Source organism: Cricetulus griseus, chromosome 7, assembly GCF_003668045.3.
Source record: "Cricetulus griseus strain 17A/GY chromosome 7, alternate assembly CriGri-PICRH-1.0, whole genome shotgun sequence".
Classification (NCBI taxonomy): domain Eukaryota; kingdom Metazoa; phylum Chordata; class Mammalia; order Rodentia; family Cricetidae; genus Cricetulus; species Cricetulus griseus.
The window spans coordinates 75,789,605-75,813,944 of NC_048600.1; the positions used below are offsets into that span (position 1 = coordinate 75,789,605).

At 40.7% G+C, this 24,340-nt stretch overlaps 1 protein-coding gene across 4 annotated transcripts in view; it reads right to left on the reverse strand.

The window, feature by feature from the left end:
• Positions 1–6,765: 6,765 nt before the first annotated feature.
• The window catches only part of Ulk2 (unc-51 like autophagy activating kinase 2), a 74,560-nt gene continuing 56,985 nt past the window's right edge, over positions 6,766–24,340 (reverse strand). For 3 of the 4 annotated variants that reach the window (XM_027427227.2, XM_035447804.1, XM_027427228.2), the window contains 9 exons: positions 24,126–24,313; positions 23,382–23,485; positions 20,853–21,002; positions 17,730–17,938; positions 13,149–13,327; positions 12,287–12,405; positions 11,847–12,004; positions 10,435–10,570; positions 6,766–8,383 (listed from right to left, as the gene is read on the reverse strand). In XM_027427227.2, the coding sequence (XP_027283028.1) occupies positions 8,325–8,383; positions 10,435–10,570; positions 11,847–12,004; positions 12,287–12,405; positions 13,149–13,327; positions 17,730–17,938; positions 20,853–21,002; positions 23,382–23,485; positions 24,126–24,313 (1,302 nt within the window). In that variant the 3' untranslated portion in view covers positions 6,766–8,324. Of the gene's footprint in view, positions 8,384–10,434; positions 10,571–11,846; positions 12,005–12,286; positions 12,406–13,148; positions 13,328–17,729; positions 17,939–20,852; positions 21,003–23,381; positions 23,486–24,125; positions 24,314–24,340 lie in introns of those variants that run through there. The other variant, XM_035447805.1, reaches the window with a different exon arrangement.

Sequence of the window (24,340 nt, forward strand, 5' to 3'; positions counted from 1 at the left end):
CTAACTTTAGTGCATTCCAATATGTTTCTCCTGGTAGTTACAAGGGTGTTGTGAAGGATACTAAAAGCCCAAGATGATTTGTTTCTGGTTTTCCAACATTCTAGCTCTCCACAATCATTTAATTCTGATTCAGCCTTGTAGACTCTTTAACCTACCTGGACCTTTCTCGAGAACTTCAGTTCACAGAGCTACAATGTCAAGTGCATAATGGCCTTTCCTCCATCAAAAAAATACAGAGCTGTTTTATGTTTACACAACTGTCATCCATGTTTGTGTCTGAGAGGGGGAGTGTGGATTAAGAAATGGCAGGTAGGGCTGGAGAGATGGCTCAGCTGTTAAAGGGTAGGCTCACAACCAAAAATATAAGAAATTGCAGATAAAAAAATTACAGAAAAGAAAGAAAAGACAGACACACAGGATAGAATCAGAAAGGCACTCCAGTGAATACTGGTGAAAAAAGCCCCAAGTTTATTACACACAGTCTTTATATACCCCAATCAAAAGTGGGGGAAGGCAAAAAGGCTTTCTTCCCAAGATACAAAGAACAAGCAAGCATAATTACCTTCTCAATCTCCAAAGCATCAAGTAACCACACCTTAAACCAAGTATCCTGTGTCAAGGCTAGGCACACAATAGCCATACCTCAGGCCAAATATTCTGTTGTTTAACCTTGAGAGAGCAATAGTAGGTTTGACCTCTCTATGACCTTAAGTCAAGATGAAGTGGAGGCATTTTTATGGGCCCGACATACAACACAAGGCCAGTATTCCTGGAAAGTAAAAGAAATTCCTTCTCATAAGCCAGTCCAAGCTGGTTCCTGTCCATCACTGCTCCTACAATCCCAGTGAGAGGAATCATTCCTCCTAGTTCCCTTATGCGCGAGCCCGCGCGCACACACACACACACACACACACACACACACACACACGGACACACACACACGGACACACACACACACACACACACACACAGCTAGACATGGACTTTGTGGAGTTTGGGCCCTGTGGCCCTGTTGTTGTGGACCATAGCAAGCATCCATCCTACACAGGTTACCCCATGACAACAGCCCTAGCCACCAGCAAGCTGCACCCATTGAGAAACCCTCAGCAATAGTCACCAAGTCAAACCAGGGGAAATTGGAAGCTAAGTATTGTTCTGTGGATAAAGGAACCAAGTTTGGGAATACCTCATTTCCTAGCAATGGGTAATGAGCTCAAGCTGGGCTGGGCTGTGGCTCTCCAGTAGAGTACTTGCCTATCATGTGAAAAGCTTTGGCTTCTCTCAGAAGGGGCAGTCAGAGGTGAGGGAGGGAACTGATTCTTCTTTAAACATTGTTGAAATGCAAACACAGGAACATGTCTGTCACATGACAGAGCCTAGACCAATGACCTTTGACAGACACTGTCACTTTTCTGAGCTTCCCTCCCTGAAAGATGTTTACTAATAAAGGAGCTGTGTAGAATGGGGTTGGCTTGCATTGAGGTGGTCAGGCAGGGGTCTAGGCAAGTGGCTTTGGTGGCTTTCTCTTTGCTATGACTGTCTTTTATCCACCAAGGAGGGAAAAAGGCTTCTGATTTTCTCCAGTGGAGGCACAGGGGGATGGTGGCCACTACTCCGTAGGTAGAGCCAGCAAAGCCCAAATCAGATCACCAGTCAAGGGAGCCAAATTGGTTTTAATTTTTTTAGATTTACTTACTTTATTGTATGTGTATGAGTGTTTTGATTCCATGCATGCATGTATACCACATGCATATTTGATGCCGTGGAGGTCAGAAGGTGCTGGATTCCCTCAAATTGGAGTTACAGATGGTTATGACCCACTAACATGTGGGTACCGATAACGAACACTGGTCCTTTGCAAGATCATCAAGTGGTTTCTCCAACCCCTTGATTTTACATATGTGTGTGTGTGTGTGTGTGTGTGTGTCCATCAACCCAGGCAGTATTTAAAACTTGCTTCAAATTTGATTTTAAACTGTGGTAGTGGTCTTATTCTTGACCAGTGGAATCAACACTGGGTATTCATTTTCTTTTCTATGATAGTTAATAATTTTGTAAAAAGCCAAACAAGAAAGAAAATATTTAAATGGTACTTGCCTTACCCCAGGTAGAGAGGTAGTAATCATAGTTGGCGCTTCTTGGGTGATGGATTACTGGCTGTGCCATCACACCCACCTATCTACCTTTTTTTTTTTTTAAAGAATTGTATGTCAGGATGAGATGCTGTGTAGGTGTCTGAAAGTGGGAGGTCAGAACCTCTACAGCTGGAGTCACAGTTATGAGCCACCTGATGTAGGTGCCCAGCTACCTTTTAAAACTTTTGTGTTTGCAGTCTTGTGGGTGGACATATTCTGAATGTTACTCCACTGTGTGTGTGTGTGTGTGTGTGTGTGTGTGTGTGTGAGAGAGACAGAGAGAGAGAGAGAGAGAGAGAGAGAGAGAGAGAGAGAGAGAGAACACGTAATACCTGGTCCTGAAGATGGCCTTGTGCATCTAGGAGAGGGCTCTACCACTGAGCTACATCTCTAGTTGCAGGATAGGCTGAGTTTAACAGTGGATCTTAAACTTAGTAAACACTGTAATCACAGACTGGATTGATGGGATAGAATTCTGGGCCCAAGTTCCTGGCTCATGCGGCTGGAGTCAAGTGTGAAGATGAGGATCTGATAAGTTTTCGAAGGGTGCCCAATTGGCATTGGGAATCATATTCTGGGAGTGTCTGTCCTTGAGCCGTTTCTAAGGATGGGGAAGGAGTGGATATTGGAGGAGTATCATAGTCTTCTCTTGCATAGAGGTCCCCAAACACAGCAAGGCTCTCCTTCAAGTCGAGCTTTTGGACTTCTGCTCCATTCCAATCACATGCATAAACTGATCACATCTCCAGAATAGCTAGCCCTCTGCCGTGCAGGTAGTTTTTCTCCTGAGTTTGCCCACCAGCTGTGACTCACAGCTTTCAACCCACTGTGGGATTTCTTACACAGTAAGTCTAAGCACAATTTCTACTGTCCTGAAACCTTCAAGAATGTCCGGGAGACTGAGTATATTTATGGGCAATTACTGCAACATTTCCGATTTTTGATCTTACATTTTTTTTTCCCCCCGAGACAGGGTTTCTCTGTGGCTTTGGAGCCTGTTCTGGAACTAGCTCTTGTAGACCAGGCTGGCTTCAAACTCACAGAGATCCGCCTCCTTCTGCCTCCTGAGTGCTGTGATTAAAGACGTGCACCACCAACACCCGGCTGGTCTTACAGCTTTTTAAAAAGACACAGATTTAATGTTAATAAAAATTATTAGGTCTTAAATAAATGAATTTGTATGTATAGTATTTATAGCCTGGGAATGTAACTCAGGTTAAACTGATGGCTTAGCATGAGTAAGGTCCTCCAAATAAAAATAAAAAGTGAGGCCTTTTAAACAGTCATAAATCTTAAGCCTAGTACCAAAAGCACTTTGCCAAATACAGTGGAGCTCTTCTGAGATGCCAGAAATGTAGGCCTGTAGAGGGATTTCCATATGGGCTCTTTGTGGCACCAAGGGGCAGCTGGGCCAATGCAGAGGCTGAAGGGAAGGAGGCTTCCCTTCAGGTCTGGGCTGTGGGAAGACAATAAACATATGCTAAGTGGTCAGGATAGGCTGAGCTCAGCTGCACTAACAAATGAATCCCAGACTGTTAGTCAGTTTTCTGTTGCTGTGGCAAAATAACCTAAAGGAAGAAGGATGTATTCTGGCCCATGGTTTGAGAGATTTCAGTCCATGGTTACAGGGCTTTCGGTGAAGCAGTCATGGCTAGAGTATGTGATAGAACAAAGCTGCTTACATCATGGTGGCTGGAAAGAAAGAAGGGTTGTACCCAATATCTCTTCAAGGGTACGTCCCAATGACCTAACTTCCCTCCACCTGTCTGCAATAGCACCATCAGCTCAGGCGAAACCTTCAATACATGAGATTTTGGGGGACACTTGTATCCAAATCATATGCCACCACCAACACCACCACCAAAAAACTTTTCATGCCACCTATCCCTTGTGGGTTATCAGAACTTCTGGGCCATACTTGTCACCCAGGGTGGATATCCAAGCTGGATGAAGCACGCCTTAAGCCAGACAACTTTCCACAGCAGGAGGAAAAGAGAATTTTCACTAATCACTTAACCAAAACCAGTGAGAGGCTGGAGAGATGGCGCAGCAGTTAGGAGCACTGGTGTCCTTTGCAGAGGACTAGAGTTCAGCTCCCTGCACCCATCTCAGCTGGCTCAGATATGCACCTGTGGATACTGACATGCAGATGCACACACGAGTGAAAACAGATCTTTTGAGGAAAGACACAAAGGTTCTTTTCTGATCTTCACAAGTACCTCCTCACACACAGATACATAAATAAACCTACACAGGAAAGATAGGTCCAAGGAAATAGCAGGGGTTTGGGAAACACATTTGAGCACATCAAGTCCAGGGAAGAATTGCAAGGCAATGCAGGTGACCACTGTAAAGGAGTTACTTTTTACTTGGTGGGCTTTTGCTTGCTTTAATCCCAGCACTCGGGAGGCAGAGGCAGGTGGATCTCTGTGAGTTCGAGACCAGCCTGGTCTACAAGAGCTAGTTCCAGACAGCCTCCAAAGCCACAGAGAAACCCTATCTCAAAAAACCAAAAAAAAAAAAAAAAAAAAAAAAAAAAAGTTAAAAGTTAGGCTCTTATTATGTAGTCTAGCTGGCCTCAAACTCATGGCAAATCTGCCCCAGCCTCAACCACTAGCCTGGCTGGTTGTATGGAATTTTCACTCCAGATGTCTTCAGAGGCAATCCATTTTCTGTGCAGAAACCCTCAGCCAAATGCATGCCTTCTGGCTGATTAATGAGGCCCCTCCCAGCTGAGAGGTTATGAAGGCCAGGGTCTACTGACCTTAGTTGTCCCTGGAATCTACTGAAATAATGTGCAGTAACATTAGCAAGATTTATTTTTCCTGGTGTAAGAAGGGACTTTGAGAGCCCATCCCACGTGAAGGGATGCACTCTTGGCCTGGACACATGGGGGAGGGCCTAGGCTCAGCCCAGGATGATGTTGTGGAATTTGGGGAACCCCCATGGAGGGTAGGGCCCTCCATGGGGAGCAGAGGGGAAAGGAGGGAGGGATCTGGGGGCTAGGGGGAGGGGGGAGAAGGAGAAGGGATTGACATGTGAAATTATAATTTTGTAAAGATTAAATAAAAAAAGATAATATATATATATATATATATATATATATATATACATATACATTAGCAGGATTACAAGAGTCTTCAGCAACCTCCTGACTCACAGTGGTTTTGAAGCAGGGTCTCTCTATGAACCTGAGGCTTGCATTTCCTGGCTGGGCTGGAAGACTGCAAGCTCCAGTAATCCTATACTTGCTCCCTTTAGAGCTAGAGTTACAGGCCTGTATAGGATGTCCACCTTGTTTTGTGGGTGCTGGGATCTGAACCCTGGCTCTCATGATTGCTTAAAAAATGATCTTAACTGCTTGACCATCTCTGCAGCCCAAGAATTCTCTGTTTTGGTTGGTGTTATACCTAAGCTATAGGAACTCTTCTTTACTGCAACACACAAGCTCTTCCCATAATGCACCCTAAGACTTCAGGTTATATTTTATTTGCAGTATGACAGTCTGGACAAATTTTGCATATGGATATCCATTATTTCCAGTAATATTTGGGCAAACTATTTTTTTCTAGTTTTTTTTAATGTGTAATGTGTTCTGTTTGAAAGATTTTTGACTTGTCAAACTCAAATGGCCACAATGTTCATCTCTATTTTTGTAAATTGGACTTTATTCCATTGATTTTAGAAATATACCTGTGTACCAGCACCATTCTTTGGATTACAAACTTCAACAGGTGACAGTTAAAGAAAATCCACATAGTAAGAAAAGTCAATTGCAAGTTCCCTGATAAATTCCTCTACTTACATTTATTTGCATGGCCACTACTTTTCCAAGTTATGACTTGAATACTGGTGCTGACCCATGATTGTGTGAACTTATCTATTTCCATTTTATGAAATACATGATATGAAATAAAAATGCAGAAACATAAAGCATTTATTCATTATTGCTATAATCGAGGCAAAAATTATTTTATTTTATTTATTTATTTTTTTCAAGACAGGGTTTCTCTGTATTGCTTTGGAGCCTGTCCTGGCACTCACTCTGTAGACCAGGCTGGCCTCGAACTGCTTCTGCCTCCTGAGTGCTGGTATTAAAGGCATGTGCCACCAAAGCCTGGCAGCAAAAATCTCTTTGACCAATTAGCCTTGATAATGGTAGTATAATCAGAACCATTACCCACGAGTTTACACAGTTTGCTCTCCACTGCTGAGATTTCGCTGCTTCATACGCACCACCTACGTGACCTTTGTCGTGTAAGAAGAGCTTGAGTGACACTGTAGTTTCAACACTTGCCTCCTTCCTGACTTCACACCAACCTCACCCTCTCTGAATCTGTTCTTATTGTGTTTTTAAAGTGGCAGAAGAAGCCAACTAAATCTACTTAGTTGGAAAATCAACTGAGAAAACACAGGTCATTAAGAGAACATGAAAGAATTCAGTGTAAAACATAAAAAACGCTACCTAAAACATGTTATCACTAATATAAAGAGGGGATATATTCTGTTGTCAGGAGCCTGCATGACAGCCACCAAGAGTCATAACTCCTGGTGCAGTATAAAAGATATTAATGACCAAGTTTTTGACCCACTTTCTAAGGAAGAATCTGGCTTGACAAGCCACTTAATATCAACCCAACTATAACCTAAAAACACTGTCAGTTTTATTTAACCTTAATATACATTTGTACAAGCAATTTAAAAAAAGGCTATTTATTACACAATGATTCAGTGAGTTTTACCTAGTTTGAAGAATAATGCATGCAGTTACAAATGAGAGGTAGAAACACTGTAGTAAAGACCTAAAAATACAAACATCTTATAAATAAAGTTCAAATTAACTACTGGAAATTCATACAGATAAATAATGTAGAAATTACATTACTTTGTCCACCAAGTAAATGAAAACCACACTGTCTCTGTTAAGTGCGATGCCAAAGAGCTTCTGTGCAGCTGTCAGAGAGCAGGTCTTATGTGAAAGGGTTGAAAGAAAAGGGTTAAGACGGGTGAATGCTTTATTCAAGTATTCAAGCAGGTAAGTAAAAGAACTAAACAATATATAACATAGGAACCATTCTTGGAGAGATGTTAATTCACCATGACTAGCTATTTGGTGAATTGTCAGGATTAACACTGAAAAGTGCACATTAGTTTGGAGAGAGCTGCCCATTTTTCTAAGAATAAACAAACCTCACTTCTTTCTAATTTCTTGTAGAAACTCTACATCACTAACAAGCCTTTATTCATCACTTTGATTTGGCCCTATTAAAATTCTCAAGAGTATCTCTTGATTCATGATAACTTTCTAATACTGCCCAAATAATCTTAGCCTTTAATAAACCTAAGGTCACAGGTATCAATGCACATTCTGCATGCACAACAAAAAATGCAAACAACCAGCAACTCAAAATACCACTGAGAAGATCTGTTGGTGAAGATTACAGGTAAGAAAAATGCAAAGGTTCACATGAATGCAAGTTTCGACCATTAAAAGTTCAATGGAGAATACATGTGAATTCTGAAAAGGGCCTATGTATATAATCAAGTAAAATATTCTAAACAAGTCCATTGTGCCTCAGTTAGTTTTAAATTGCAAAATCCAATACACAGGTATTTTAATAAATTAGTGCAATATGAAAATTTTGGAAGATTAACAGATGTCCATATGAGATCAAGTTGAAGATTTCACAATTAATCCAAGAGTCACCTTTTGCTTCTTCCTCCTGAGCTGTTTAAAGATGCATGCTCAGATTCAGACAAACTTACCCCAAATCCCAAATTGTCTGGATGAGCTGTAGACTCTTTGCTTGTATATGCTTTAGCAAAACATGGAATTTCATGTACTATTCAGAGAGTTGAGTGAAGTGTCACTCACTTTGTCTCCTGTTTAATTATCCACAAGAATAACTGTACTTATGATTCTAGTTCTAAGGTACATTTATTTGCCAGGTTCAATGTGTGGATGCTCTTTTGCTTCTGCTTCTATAAAGAAAAAGGAAAAGGGGCGTGACTTCTCCAATAAGGCAGGTTTTCTACAAACGTAGTTTCATATTGTATTTCCTTCTTAAATTGCTGCTTGTTCTTTGATAGCCACCATGGTTTCCTGGGGCGGGTGACAGAACCAAACTGTAATCCCAAATGTGCCACCTCCTGTCTCCAAGCTGGTCCACAGACAAGCAAGTCTGCTGTTCACAGAGCTGCAGTGCTACAGCACAGTGCTGATAATCTTCTTTCAATACTACATTTATCTAGAAAAATTAAAATGATATTAGTAATAAAAACTATTTGCAGTTTAATGCTGCAGTGGTAAAATAGGGATTAGCACATTACAAAGAAAAGATTCAGGCCTAACAACTCACTTGCTTAGAATTATAATTAACTTTGGAACTGCTGTCCTCTTATGGTTATTAGACTGTGTATGACCACATACCCAAGAACAGCTCCTCCTCAAACACCACATACCAGAGATACATATGTATCATCCTGGTATCCCATCAATCTATGTTCTGTTAGCTATATCAAATTTGTAGTACACCGGATCTTTATAACATTCTTCGGTCACTAAACCCAGAAAGTTTAAGGAGTTTTTCTACTAAGTAATAAAATGACATCCTCCTACATTCTTTTTTAAAATATTTATTTGTTTTTGGTTTTTCAAGACAGGGTTTTTCTGTGTAGCTTTGGAGAGTCTGTCCTGGAACTCACTTTGTAGACCAGGCTGGCCTCGAACTCACAGAGATCTGCCTGCCTCTGCCTCCTGAGTGCTGGGATAAAAGGTGTGTGCAGGGGCTGAAGAGATGGCGCAGAGGTTAAGAGCACTGACTGCTCTTCCAGAGGTCCTGAGTTCAATTCCCAGCAACCACATGGTGGCTCACAACCATCTGTAATGAGATCTGGTGCCCTCTTCTGACCTGAAGGCATACATGCAGGCAGAATATTGTATACATAATAAATAAATAAATCTTAAAAAACGGTGTGTGCCACCGCCCCCCCCCCCGTCCGGCCTATGTTCTTTCTTTCTTTCTTTATTATGTATACAACATTCTGCTTCCATGTATATCTGCACACCAGAATAAGGCAGCAGATCTTATGATGGATGGTTGTGAGCCACCATGTGGTTGCTGGGAATTGAACTCAGGACCTCTGAAAGAGCTGCTAGTGCTCTTAACCTCTGAGCCATCTCTCCAGCCCCTCCGGCCTATGTTCTTAAACAGGAACTTGACAACAAAATAATTCAATGAAAAAAAAATCTGAAGAATCAAAGTAATCTATATTTTATATACAGCCTCGCTAGCCCTTACAGAATATAAGGTTGACACTGTTATCAACATCTTCAGAAAGGAGACTGAGACCACAGAAAGATTAATAATTTGTTCAAGTTTTTAAAGCCAATCATCTCAGACAGTATGATTCCAAATTTACAAGACAAACTGCAATTAATTAAATTCAGTGGTTCTTCCTTACCCACAAAGGACCCATTCTAAGACCCTCAATTTAGGCCCGAAATTATTAATAGCATCAAACTATCTACAAGCACAGTACTATGAATACATTATACCTTGTAACCGGTTATTAAGTGACTGATATGCAGAAAGCACATACAGCAAGTATATACTGGACAAGGAGATAAATCATTTCCCAGGTAGCAGAGAACAATGCAAAATGTGGATGGGGAAGAAGAGAGGCAGGGGGAAACAACAGAAACAAAGTTTGTTTGAAAAAAATACCATAATGAAGGCTGCAAAGAAGGCTCAGCAGTTAAGAGCACTGGCTGCTCTTCCAGAGGACTGGATTCAAGTCCCAGCACCCACATGACTGTGACTGCTGCTCACAGCTCTCTGTAAATATAGATCCAGGGATCTGATACCTTCTCCTAGCCTCTGAAGGAACCAGGCATGCACACAGTACACTTAGATATACATGTAGGCAAAATACCCAAGCACATAACATAAAAATAATACATTTAAATGCCAATTCTTTAAAAACTAAATAATAAAAACTTAAAAACAAACAAACAATGAGTCAGGCAGTGGTGGCACATACCTTTAATTCTAACACTTAGGAGACAGAAGTAGGCAAGTTTGAGGCCAGTTTGGTCTACAGAGCAAGTTCTAGGACAGCCTGGGCTACAGGGAGAAATCCTGTCTCAAAAAATACAAAAAACAAACAAAACAATAAACAGACAAATCTATGGCTGTTTATTTCTTAGTTTTTTAATGTAATAATTTTGAACCCAGATGCAGGAAGTGGCACTGAAGATGGTGGAGCACTACTGTGCACCACTGTACCAACAACTTACATTTATGCACATTCTCAACATCTGTAGGGTCCTGCAGAATCTTAGTTAGGCCTTCCAAAAGAAGGGCTGCTTTGTGGTAGCGATAAACAATGTCTTCAGTCTGCTGAAACATCTCATCAAGGGCTGCAGACTGAACCTGGAACCAAAACGAGATTTGTCCTTATGAACAGTGCAGCTTTAAAAAGCATATTAAAATCAATAAATTTTGATGAAATCAAGAATTTGTAATGTTACAGTTAAATCCAGAAAAAGAAGCAGTATAATTCCTAGTAAAAATTCTTGTTGTCTTAATGTGGCAGAGTGTTATATAGTACCTACCATTCCTATCAATAGTTTAGAGAAATAGAATATATTCTCCTCAGCTTACATTCCAAAGTTATTTCATAAAACTATTTATTTTTCAGCTGACAAGGTAAAGCCAAGGGCATAGCAACACTACAACTGCAACTTATCTAACTGGGGGAGATCTATTATGTTGAACAGATAAAACAACATTAGTCCATAAAATTTTCTCCATTTAAATACTTAGTAACTATAATTACATATTCCTCTGAGCCATTTTTCCCATAGTAAATAGAGGAAATTCCAAAATTATAGTCAGACAAATGGAAAGTAGCTTTTCCTTGGTATGTATACTTCAATAAAGTCAGTCAAACTCAAGCACCTACATTTTTGTGGACTAACAAAGCCATATTTTTTCTAAGTTGTATAGAGCCAAAATTTCTCAAATAGCTGAAAAATGCAGAAACATATTAATTCAACTTTTAGATGAAACTATAAAAGGATGAGAACATGCCTATGTAAATGAAATTTAAAGGAAATATAATAAAATTTATCAAATATAATAACCAGGATTACAAACTATAGTAAGTTTATTAAATAAGTTACATTATATTAAGTACTCAAATGTCAGTTAAGTACAATTACTTCATTAGGTAATCATAACACTTGGGGCTTGAGAAAGGCTAGGATATAAACTCTATTTTTATTTTTCAAGATAGGGTTTCTCTGTGTAGCTTTGGAGCCTATCCTAGTACTCTATCTGTAGACTAGGCTGGTCTGGAACTCACAGAGATCCTCCTGCCTCTGCCTTCCGAGTGCTGGGCCTAAAGGCATGCACCATCATCACCCCACTAAACTCCTTTTTTTTTTGTTCTTTTTGTTTTCGGAGACAGGGTTTCTCTGTAGCTTTGGAGCCTGTACTGGAACTAGCTCTATAGATCAGGCTGGCCTTGAACTCACAGAGATTCGCCTGCCTCTGCCTCCCTAGTGCTGGGACTAAAGGCCTGTGCCACCACTGACCAGTGGATATAAACACTTAAAGGCAGATCATTTCAAGTAGGTGTTCATTCCAAAGACACTCAGAGAGAAATACTGTAGTGTTATAAAATCTAAGCCTTAAAAAGGTTTACCATTTCCACAGCACAATTATAGATGAGTTTCTCTGCAGTTACACTGTTGATTTCATCAATAAATCTCTGTTTATCAGAGAAGAAGCGATTCAGCTTTTCTGTAAGTTTCTTGCACATGGTGATGCAGAATTTATATCGTTCATTCAGATTTTTAACAACTGAAACAAAGTTGAAATTGGAATTAGTTTTAATTTCCTTCTAGAAATAACACAGTGACATGTACCTTTCCTGCTGTTGGAAAGAAAGTGACACTACATGGTCACTGAATCAAAAGAAAAAGTTGGGTTCTATGATCTTTCAGTATGAAAAGACAGATCTATTACTTCTGGCTTCTCTGTATCAGGTAAACAACTAGAAACAAAACATCAGTAGAGACTGACTTGGTGGGACAGGAAGGCACAAAGGCCCTTGGAGGCACACACTCTGGTCTGCTCCTGTACCTTGTTTCACAGCTGTGGATGGGCTCAGCTTCCCAGACTTGATCTGAGCTTTGGCGAGATGCAGGGAAGCTGCCAGCAGCTGTGCTGCTTTCATGTATAACACCAGCTGCTCCACCCGCCTGCGCCGGAAGACAGGAGCAGAGAATTATCCTGGGAACTGACCCACAAGACTCAACATGCTAAATATCAGGCCCCAGCTTATCTAGCAGATTTCATGCTCATCTCCCTCTACCCCCCTTTCCCCACGTGTGCCCCAGACAAGATTTTCCTATATATCCCTGGTAGGTCTCAAATTTCTTAGCTCTCCTGCCTTATTATCCTAAGTGCTGCATGTGTAAAACCACACCTGGATCCTTCTTGATAAGTATGCATGCATGCATGCATGTATGTATGATGCCTACAGGCCAGAAGGGGGCACCAGATCTCATTATACTTAGTTGTGAGCCACCATGTGGTTGTTGGGAATTGAACTCAGGACCTCTGGAAGAGCAATCAATGCTCTTAACCTGTGACCCATCTCTCCAGATCCCCCTCTGGACTTTTAAATATACATTTAACTCCTAAAGAGAAAAGAATTAGTATGGAGAAAGATATGTGAACTTTGAATATTACAGGGACACTGAAACAAAAATCTGTATGACCTCTTGGTCATCAAATATCTCCAGTTGTAAATTTGCAGAGAAAGGTGATATTAAGGTTGCATAATACATTCTTGGCTAACATCTCACATAATAAAACAACTTAGATTTCCTTGTAGCTTTTTAAAATGAGACATGACTTTTAACAGATAACAATGCCTACATTTAAATAAAATTTAAAGAAAGCATAAAGAAACTGGAAATGACTGACAGGAGGTACCTACCCCCAATCTTTGCTTAGCTGGCTGATCTGGTCCACGACTACACTCTCTTGAATCTGGTACAAGGACACAGCAGATGTGCACAGTTCAGGGTTCCCACCCCTCACAGCTGTCAGGTCCAGCACACACTCAGTAAACATTAACATCAAGTTCAGATGGCGTAAGGTGTCTGTGTGTTCTCGCTGTAAAGGCAAGGTGCTTTATAACATTTAAAATTAAAGACTTAACTGTATTACATATACAAGGCTTTCCCATACTTATGAATGTTGGAATGATCAAAGCAAACCAATGTCTTCAAATTTTAGAGAGCTGTTAGAAAACAAATACAAATCAAACCAAATATTATATGTAGCTATGTCTGCATGTATTACAGCCCCCATATAAGTAGGCTAAGGAGGTCACTGTGGTTTTTTCTTTTCTTTTTCTTTCTTTCTTTCTTTTTTTTTTTTTTTTTTTTTTTTTTTTTTTTTTTTTTTGGTTTTTCGAGATAGGATTTCTCTGTGGCTTTGGAGGCTGTCCTGGAACTAGCTCTTGTAGACCAGTCTGGTCTTGAACTCACAGAGATCCACCTGCTTCTGCCTCTCGAGTGCTGGAATTAAAGGCATGCACCACCACCGCCCGACTTGGTCACTGTGCTTTTACCAGAAAAATAAAACCAAACTAAATAAAAACCTGTATAATTAAATCAGCATGTGTAAAACAAAGACATGACAAATAGACATCAGGAGTATAACGGCAGGCTTGGAGAGATGGCTCATTGATTAAGAGCACTGGCTACTCTTTCAGAGAACAGGGCTTCAAGTCCCAGTACCCACACGGTAGCTCACAAACACTTCTGACCCCAGATCCAGGTGATCTGATGCCCTCTCCTGACACCCATGGACAACAACAGGCACACAAATGGTGCATAGACAAAATGCAGACAAAAATCCATATATTATTTCTTTTTGAGACAGTGTTTCTCTGTTTAGCCTTGGCTGTCCTAGAACTTGCTCTGTAGACCAGGCAGGCCTTGAACTCACAGAAATCTGCCTGCCTCTGCCTTCCAAGTGCTGGGATTAAAGGCATGCAGCACCAATGCCCAAGGAAAATAATTTTTTAACAAATTCTTTTTTTTTTTAATGTGCATTGGTGTTTTGCCTGCATGTGTGTCTATGTAAGAGTGTCAGAAACCCTGGAACTGGAGTTAACAGACAGCTGTGAGCTGCAATGTGGGTGCTGGGTATTGAACAAGGGTCTATAAGAACAGCCAGTGCTCTTAACCCACTGAGCCATCTCTCCAGCTCCCGAAAAATTTAAAGATTACAAAGACAAGTTTGGAAAGATGCTCAGCAGGTAGAAGCACTTGTCATGCAAGCCTGAAATCCCGAGTTTATCTCTAGAACCCAAGGAGGTGGGGAAGCCAGAAAGATAAGCATCTGTAATCTCAGAACTACTGTATCTAGATGGGAGGTAAAGATGGGAAAATCATCCAGAAACCCATGGGCCAGCTATCTTGGAGCACACACTGTAGCAGAAATAAGAGAGATCTTGCTTCAATAACAGAGTCCCAGAACCACCTCCCCAAAATTGACCTCTGACTCCATATGGCATATGTGTGGCACCTACACTCCAATATATACAATAAATATATTTTAAAAATTAAAATATTACATGGATATTCTTAACACTAAATTAAACTTTTTTTCTTTTTCTTTTCTTTCTCTTTTTTTGAGATGGGATGTTGTTTGTCTCCAGGATAGTCTGTAACTCCTATCCTCCTGCTTCACCCTCTGAGTAGCTGGAATTCCAGCTGTTGCCAACAAGTGCTACACTTCTTCAGAGTTCAGTGAATTTACTGACTTGTTTGTTATTTTAGAGAGTTTTAAATCTGGGGTGGTTTTAGTTAAGAATTATTCACAATAAAGCTCTGATTTTCTGTGACCTACTAGTTACAGATGAGAGCATGAAAGACACTCTAAAGGATGCCCTTTCAAAAAGATTTTAAAATCTAATTCTAAAATTTTCTTTAATTATAAATGAACTTTAAAATTTCAAATAAGATTAAATATTTCTTTAAATTTAAATTCTTTAAATTTCTTTAATTCTTTAATGTGTGTGTGTGTGTGTGTTAGTGATATTTTATTTATGATTTATTAAAGTTTGTCTGAGGATTCAGAAAAGCAAAGTCAGCCTCAAGCTATAGAGATCAGGCAGTGGTGATGCACACCTTTAATCCCAGCGGCCAGAAGCTAGGAGGTGATAGTACACACCTTTAATCCTAGGACTCATGATTAAGAGGCAGACAGATCTCTGTGAGTCCAAGGCCACTCAGATCTACACAAGAGTGAATCAGTCTAAAAGAGAATTATAGCTCACACCTTTAATCCTAGCACTAAAGGGATATAAAAGACAGGAGCAAGTATTCAGTAGGAGGCATTCAGTCTCCAGCCACACTGAGGAGAGGTTCCAGTCTGAGGCTTGGTGAAAGCTTATGGAAACAAGATCAGCCCATTCAGGCTGAGGTAGAAGTTAAGAAGCCAGTGGCCATCTGCTTTGCTTCTCTGATATTCAGCTTGAAGTTTGAACCCTAATATCAGTCTCTGGATCATTTATTTATTATATTAACATGTGTGTTAGTATGTCTTTCCTTGATAAGTCTCCACTTGTATTTTAAAAATTGTGTATGGGGCACACTTGTGCACAAATATGGAGTACAAACATGATGTCAGAAGTCCTTCTCCAGCACTCCCTGAATATTCTTCTGTGGTAGGGTCTTTTCCTGAACTTGGGGTTCTTATTTTCTCAGCTGGGCTGGAAGCCAGCAAGTCCCAGTGATTTCCCTATCCCTAACCCCATGAAACTTGAGTTACAGGTGTTTGTGGGGGGGACGCCTGACTTGATACCTGGATGCTAGAATCCAAATTCTGTTCCTCAAGAATATGTACCAAATGCTCTCCCCATTCCATGCCTTATGTTTTGTCAGTCTCCCCTTAAATGTAAAGCTGTGATTCAGATAAACTGGCTGTGCTTACAGGCATGTCACATCTGTCTGTCTCTCTGTTTTATGTGGGTTCTGGGGACCCCCAGTCAGGTTCCTGCACATGTGCAGTAAGCACTTACTGAGTCATCTCCCCAGCCTCCCAAGTTTCTCTGAAATCGGAGACAAAAGTACTAGCATTCCTGAATGTCTCTCAGTTCTGTGGCAACACATTAGACTATATTCACCAATACATGGAGTGTTGTCCTTAAGTTGGAGTGAGGAACTGAGAGGTACAACTCCAAAATCATAAAATGTCCTCTGGTTCTAGATTTGTGGTCAGCATGAGGCAGATGACCACACTGTGTAGAACTGGATCCTCAAACCGGGCGTTGGTGGCGCACGCCTTTAATCCCAGCACTTGGGAGGCAGAGGCAGGTGGATCTCTGTGAGTTCAAGATCAGCCTGGTCTACAAGAGCTAGTTCCAGGGCAGCATCCAAAGCCACAGAGAAACCCTGTCTTGAAAAACAAAAACAAAAACAAAAAAAAAAAAAAAGGGAAAGAACTGGATCCCCAGAGGGAAAGTATTGATCCATGAGTGTAGGTAGCATCCAGTCTTCCTAAGCAGGGTTATTTCTGTGTTAATGACTAACCTGGTCTTATGGCTTATTTTTACTATTGCCATTATAGGGTCTTACTATGTAGCCCAGGTTGACCTCAAAATCAAAACACTCCTGCCTCAGCTTCCAAGAACTAGAATTACAGGTATGTGCCACTAAGTTGGCATAATTATTATTTTTTTAAAAGATTTTATTTATTTAATATGTATACAACATTCTGCTTCCATGTATATCTGCACACCAGAAGAGGGCACCAGATCTCATAACGGATGGTTGTGAGCCACCATGTGGTTGCTGGGAATTGAACTCAGGACCTCTGGAAGAGCAGTCAGTGCTCTTAACCTTTGAGCCATCTCTCCAGCCCAGCATAATTATTTTTTAATTTTATAATTTAACAGTTTTATTAATTCTTTGGGAATCTCATGCAATGTATTTTGACCATATTAATTACGTATTCCTCTCGCTAACTTTTCCCAGATCCATTCCAAATCTTCTTACCTCCTTATCTTCATGTCCACTTATTTTTTTTTCAATGACCCACCAAGTCCAATTTGTGCTGCCTATATACTTCTGGGTATGAGGCATCCATTGGAGCTACAGAGGCCACACCCTTAAAGAAAACTGACTCTCCTTCTCAGAAGCCAAACTGTCTAAAGACTGGCATTTTAAATCTGTTTAGATGCATTTTTACCTAATGAAGGAAAGGAAGCACTGAGGATAAAACGTTATGTTTCTAGGGGAAAATCTTTTAAAATCTTACAAATAGAGTTGGGCGTGGGTGCTGCACAACTGTAACCTCAGCACTGGAGAATCCAAGGTCAGTCTTGACTACACAGTTTTAGGACATCCAGGGCTATATAAGGCCCTGTCTCAAACAAAACAAAACAAAAACAAAGAGATTTTGAAATTTCAGAAATACTTGATATAGTTTGTTCTTTCATAATTGCTAGAACACCCACATCAGATCAACAATGTACTCACACACCCTGCAATCTTTTCCCTACCTCCATCAGTGTCTCCTCTGGTAGTTCAGGGGCTTCAAAGGTGATGAGACCCTCTAGGCTGGGTGGTGAAGCACCGTAAGGCACATATCTCAGGCTGGGAGCTGCCTCTGCTCCTGGTGGGGAAGAGCCCAAGCCTGGCCCCGGTGGGGAGCCCACACACACGCGGCCACTTGCAGAGCACAAGGACCCTCCCGAGCTGCTGGACCCCACTGCAAACAAGCAATACATGTAGACATGTTCAAGGTAGTCAAAAGGGGTGGTCATACTAACTTCTCACTTATTAAACATAGCCTATTCAAGTGACAAGATATTTAAAGGAAAGTCCTAGGGCATACATATAAATAAAACAGAACCATCATTTAAAATTAAACACTCTGTTTAAAACAAATTTATGTAATATACAATTTATACCATATTTTTTTCTCCTTAATGCTCCACTGGCTTTATAAGAATAAAAATGCAACTGATGCACAGTAGTTCAGTAACTTTACATATACAAAGTATATCTGGAATCATGTGAATTATTAGTATTTTTGCATTACAAAATATTATTAAAATCATTTTTTCTTAGGCGATTTCCATGTGATAAGTACTCCAAAGTAGGAATGGAATTTTCAAAGTGCAAGCATTATAAGCATTTTTGTCATATTTCTGAATAAGGATATTTCTATGTAGCCCTGGCTTTCCTGAACTCAATCAATAGAGCAGGCTGATTTAGAATTCAAGGGCCTTGCCTGCCTCTGCTTCTTGAGTTCTGGGATTCAATGTGTGCATCACTACATCTACAGTTATATTACAGTTCTTCCTAAAAATAGGCACATAACTTTCTCAAAAAGTATTACATGTGGCCACTAAACCACATCAGCCCTGTGCCTTATATTTTTTTAAAAAATGCTGATTTATCTGGGCCCTGGTGGCATATCCTTAATCCAAGCAATTGGGAGGCAGTGGCAGTTGGATCTGTGTAAGTTCAAGAGCAGTCTGGTCTACAAAATCAGACCCTACCCAAAAAAAAGAAGAACAAGAAACAAGAAGAAGAAAAGAAGAAGAAGGAAGAAGGAAGAAGAGGAAGAAGAAGAAAAGTTTAACTGTATTAAAATGGTAGTTTGTTATTTACAATTCAAAAGCATTTCATTGTTTTTTGTTTTGTTTGAAGACAGGGTCTCTCCAGGCAGACCTGCTTGGATTGAAGCTAACTCTGTATTTTTGAATATTTCTAAAGCAATACTTTAGCTCTACCTGTCATTATCTCATCTTTCCCTTATTAATTTACAAGCATCCTTATTAGCAGCTTACTTAGAATACAAGAATTTAGAGTACAAGCTTATTGAGGATACTAGACAACACAGAATGCAGCACATATAACTAAGACACAGTACTTCAAATCCACTCTAATACTTTTTAAAAAAATCTATTTTAAATTTTGTGTGGGGTATGTACACATGAGTGCAGATGTCTGCAGAGGCCAAAGGAACTGGATTCGACAGGAGTTACAGACAGTTGTGAGTGACCATGTAGATGCTGAGAATTAAACCTGGGTCCTCTGGAGAGGTAATCAGTGCTCTTAACCACTGAGCCAGCTTTCCAACCTCAGTCAAATACTTTCTTAATTTTTGGTATCAGTAAACAAGTTAGACAGTAAGGATGATTTAAAAACACACACACACACACACACACACAAACACACACAACACACACACACACACACACACACACACACACACACACACACACACACACACGACTAAATATAAACATTGGTACCTGAAACACAAAAGTTAAGGGAAGTTGAATTAGGAGGATCTCAATTTGAGGCCAGCCTGGATTACACTATAAATTCAAGGCCAGCCCGGGAAACTTGGCAAGACCTTGTCTCAAAAATAAAAACAAAAACAACAGCCCCCCAAAAGAAAAGAGAGTGTGCCAGTGTGCGTAGGGGGTTTTGAAGGAAGCCAGGTGTGGTGGCACACATTTTCAACCCCAGTACTGAGGAGGCAGACGCAGATGATCTCTGTGAGTTCAAGGCTAGTCTGGTCTATGTAGCAAATTCCAGGCTAGTCAGGACTACACAGTGAGATCCCGTCTTAAGGAAAAAAAACAGCCCAGTGGAGGGGCCTAAGAGATGGTTTAGAGGTTAAAAAAGCATGCACTGCTCTTCCAGAGGCCTTACATTCAATTCCCAGCACCCACGTGGCAGCTCACAACTGTCTGTAATTCCAGTTCCAGGGGATTGGATGGCCTCTTCTACCTCCTAAGACAGCAGTCAGGCACAAGGTTCATATACATACACGCAGGCAAAACAATCATACACATAATATAATTTTTAAAGGGTTGCACTGAGAGTGTCAAGGTATACACTTGCATTCCCAACACTTGGAATCAGGAGAATCAGGAGTTCAAGGTTATCCACAGGCGATCCTGTCTCAAAAAGAGGGTCTGGGGAAAACTGGGAATGCAGTGGTATAGCACTTGTTTATCATGTGGGGAGCCTTGAGTTCAATTTCCAGCACCACAATGAAGTGTATTTTCAAATAATTTATTAGGTCTATTAAACAAGACCAGTCTATGAAAGAAGAAGTAGTGTACAAACTAGATATGCATATCTATTTCTTCACGGAGAAATTACACTTTATTGTATGTTACACTGAACATAAACATGTATAAATAAACATATATATATATATATATATATTTTAAAGATGTATTTATTATGTATAGTGTTCTGCCTGCATGTACTCCTTTATGTCAGGAGAGGAGAGGGCACCAGATCTCATTACTGATGGTTGTGAGCCACCATATGGGTGCTGGGAATTGAACTCAGGAGCTCTGGAAGAGTAGCCAGTGCTCTTAAGCTCTGAGCCATCTCTCCAGCCCCCCCATATAGTATATAGTATATAGTATATAGTATATAGTATATAGTATATATACACACATATATGTATGCAGTATAGTATATGTTACTTTTACTTTACAAAGTCCTCCTCAACATGTTACCTCATTTACTTCTGACATACAGTCTTTAAAGAAGGAAAACAGCTACATCATTTTACTGGAGAAGTGATCTGTCTAATCTCACCACTACACCATTATCACAACTAGTCATGGAATGTACCAGTTCCTTACCTGAGGTGGTTCTTGTTCGCAGGACCATATGAGTACAAGTAGGGGCTGTGGCACTGTGTGGAGGAGACCCCACAGTGAAGAGGACAGCTCTGGCACTTGCTGCTGTTCCTGCTGGCAATGTCAGCATAACACCACAGGCTCCTGCAGGAGCTAAAACAGAATTGGTCAGATATTAGATTACACTCACAGTGTTTCTATATGGAAGTGGAACATAAGGAAACTCATGCTTTTATATTAATTTTAACATTTGTTTTTATTATTTTTAATTGTGAGTTGTGTGTGTGTGTGTGTGTGTGTGTGTGTGTGATGGAGAGCACAGGTGTTCACCAAGGCAAGATGTGTCAGATCCCCTTGGAGTTGGAGTTATAGGCAGTTGTGAGCTTCCTAGTGTAGATGCTTGGAGGCAAATTAGAATTCTTGCAAGAGCAGTAAGCACCCTTAACTGATGAGCCTCTCCAGCCCCATTTAATATTAATTCTAAATTCTAACACTTATGCTAAAATCATATTATTCAATATATATTTCAGTAAGAATATTTTAGAGAGTCAACAAGATTGGTCAGCAAGTGAAAGTGCTTCCCATCAAAGCTGATGACCTGATTTGATTCCTAAGACCCTGAAGGCAGAAGAAGAGAGCTGCCTCTGGCACATTGTCCCGACTTCCACATGCATGCAGTGACATGTCATGCCTACATACATACACACGCACACAAAACAAAAAGTTTAATGTAATTAAAAAGAGTTGGGTGTGGTGGGTGACATTTATTTACTCAGTTTTTCAAGACAGGGTTTCTCTGTGTAACAGCCCTGGCTGTCCTGGAGCTCACTCTGAAGACCAGGCTGGCCTCAAACTCAGAGATCTGCCTGCCTCTGCCTCCCAAGTGCTGGGATAAAAGGAGTGCACCATCACCACCCAGCTGGTGGGTCACATTTTTAATCCCAACATTTGGGAGGCAGAGGCAGACAGATCTCTAGGAGTTTGAAGAGGCTGGTCAACATAGTGAATTCCTGGACAGACAGGGCTACATAGTGAGATATTGCCTCAGAGAAAAAAAAATCTGTAAAGAAAAAAATTTTAGAGTAATTAATATCTCTACAGCTTTGTGAATCTTCACACCAAAGTCTAGTACTCAAATATAATGAGAGACGATCCATAGTCCGTAAGGTTAAGATATCTTTATTCAGAGCCGGGCATTGGTGGCACACCCTGTCTTGAAAAACCAAAAAAAAAAAAAAAAAAGATATCTTTATTCAGATAAACACCAGTCAAACATAAGCCAAAGCGTGCCAGGGGCAGTGAGCCAGAAAGAAGGGGCTCCCATGTGCCTTGCAGCCCCTTAAAAACTTATCACTCATCATCCTGACCTCACCTTGACCACGCCCTGACAGTCGTGGTCAGGCACACCTGTAGCCAGCTTCTAACAGGCGTGGCTTATTGTCCCCTACATTCAAAGTTTTGGATAGTTATAAAATATCCAAACTACAAGTTATATCTGTTGATAATTAGAAATATTAGACACTGAGAACAAGAAATAAGAACACAAAGGTAAGGGCTGCTCTTTCAGAGGACCTGGCTTCAATCCCAGGACCTAGCCAGGAGGTAGTGGCATGCACCCTTAATCCCAAAGTGAGTTCCAGGATAGCCAGGGCTACACAGAGAGACCCTGTCTCGGGAACAAACAAACAAAAACAAACAAACAAAAATAATTCTTAGCACCCACTTGGCAGTTTACAAGTACCTGTAACGCCATTTCCAAGGGATTTGGTACACTCGAACAGACATAACACCCAACGCACATAAAAATAATTAAATCTGGGGGCTGGAGAGATGGCTCAGAGGTTAAGAGCACCAACTTTCAAGGATGACACCAGCTAACAATCTAAGCAGCAATGGAGAGGCTACCTTAAATGCCCTCCCATGATAATAAGATTTATGACTAACTTATATGCCACCCTAGAGCCTTCATCCAGCAGCTGGTGGATGTAGAAGCAGATACCCACAGCTAAACACTGAACTGAACTGGAATCCAGTTGTGATGAGCAAAGGGGTCGAGGCCAGGCTGGTGAATCCCACAGAAACAGCTGACCTGAATAAGGGGGTGCTCTTGGTCCCCAGACTGATCACTGGGAAACCAGCATGGAACTGATCCAGACCCCATGAATATGGGTGTCATCGAGGAGGCCTTGGCAATCTATGTGGCCTTTTGCAGTAGATCAGTACTTATCCATAGCATAGGAATGGACTTTGGGAGCCCATTTCACATAGAGGTATACTCCCTTAGCCTAGACACATGGGGAGGGCCTAGGCCCTATCCCAAAGGATATGACAGACTGTGAAGACCCCCATGGAAGGCCTCATCCTCCCTGGGGAGCAGAAATGGTATGGGATAGGCAGGGTGTTAGTAGGGGGCAAGGGAGGAGGGGAGGGTGAGGGAACTGGGATTGACATGTAAAACAATCTTGTTTCTAATTTAAATAAAAAATGGAGAAAGAAAAATTACCTGTTGACAAATTAAGAAAATTTTCTTACCTATATCCATTGGTCGTTCCGTATTTAAACTATCCGAGCTGCCCTGGTGTCCACCTAAAGGTGCCTTTACTTGTTGGTCTGATAACTTCCCAGTACTGACAGATCTAAAAAGAATAGTGACGTGAATAATAGGAAAGCACCTTTTTTAAAAAAAGGATGAAAAATAATTCAGGATATAGATAACCTTCTATAACCAAAATAAAAGAAATAGTTTATTCAAAGACACTCAGGAAGAGCTCTGTACTGGCTGGTTTTGTGTGTCAACTTGATATAAGCTAGAGTAATCAGACAGGAATGAGCCTCAGTAGAGAAAAAGCCTCCATGAGATCCAGCTGTAAGGCATTTTCTCAATTAGTGATCAATGATGGCGGGATCAGCATATGGTGAGTGGTGCTATCCCTGGGCTGGTGGTCCTTGGGTCTATAAGAAAGCAGGCTAAGCAAGCCATGGAAAACAAGTCAGTGATCAGCACGCTTCCATGGCCTTTGCATCAACTCCTGTCTCCAGGATCCTGCCCTGTTTGAGTTCCTGTCCTGACTTCCTTCAGTGATGAACAGCAACATGGAAGTGTAAGCCAAATAAATCCTTTTCCCCCAACTTAGTTCAAATATATATAGTACATATTATTAATCACATGGCATAAATCACCTACTAAACTAATGTATCTCATTGCTTTTACAACATAATACATTGGTTTATGGATTAGTTTTCATGTTAAAGGCTAAAGAGGGAATAGTCTTTTACCTGCCAAATATAGCCTTGCTCTGCAGCTCAGATCGTTGCCTCTCACTTCCTTGTACTAAGAGGCAATGGGAACATTCACGAGGGTCATTTCCATCTTTGGACTGGCTTTCAGCAGGCCCATGACGAGTAACCAAGGCTAACAGGTTAGAAGATGCTTGTGTTTTAGGGATTTTGAAAGGAGCTGTAGTCTAAAGAAACATACGTAAGCTAGTTAA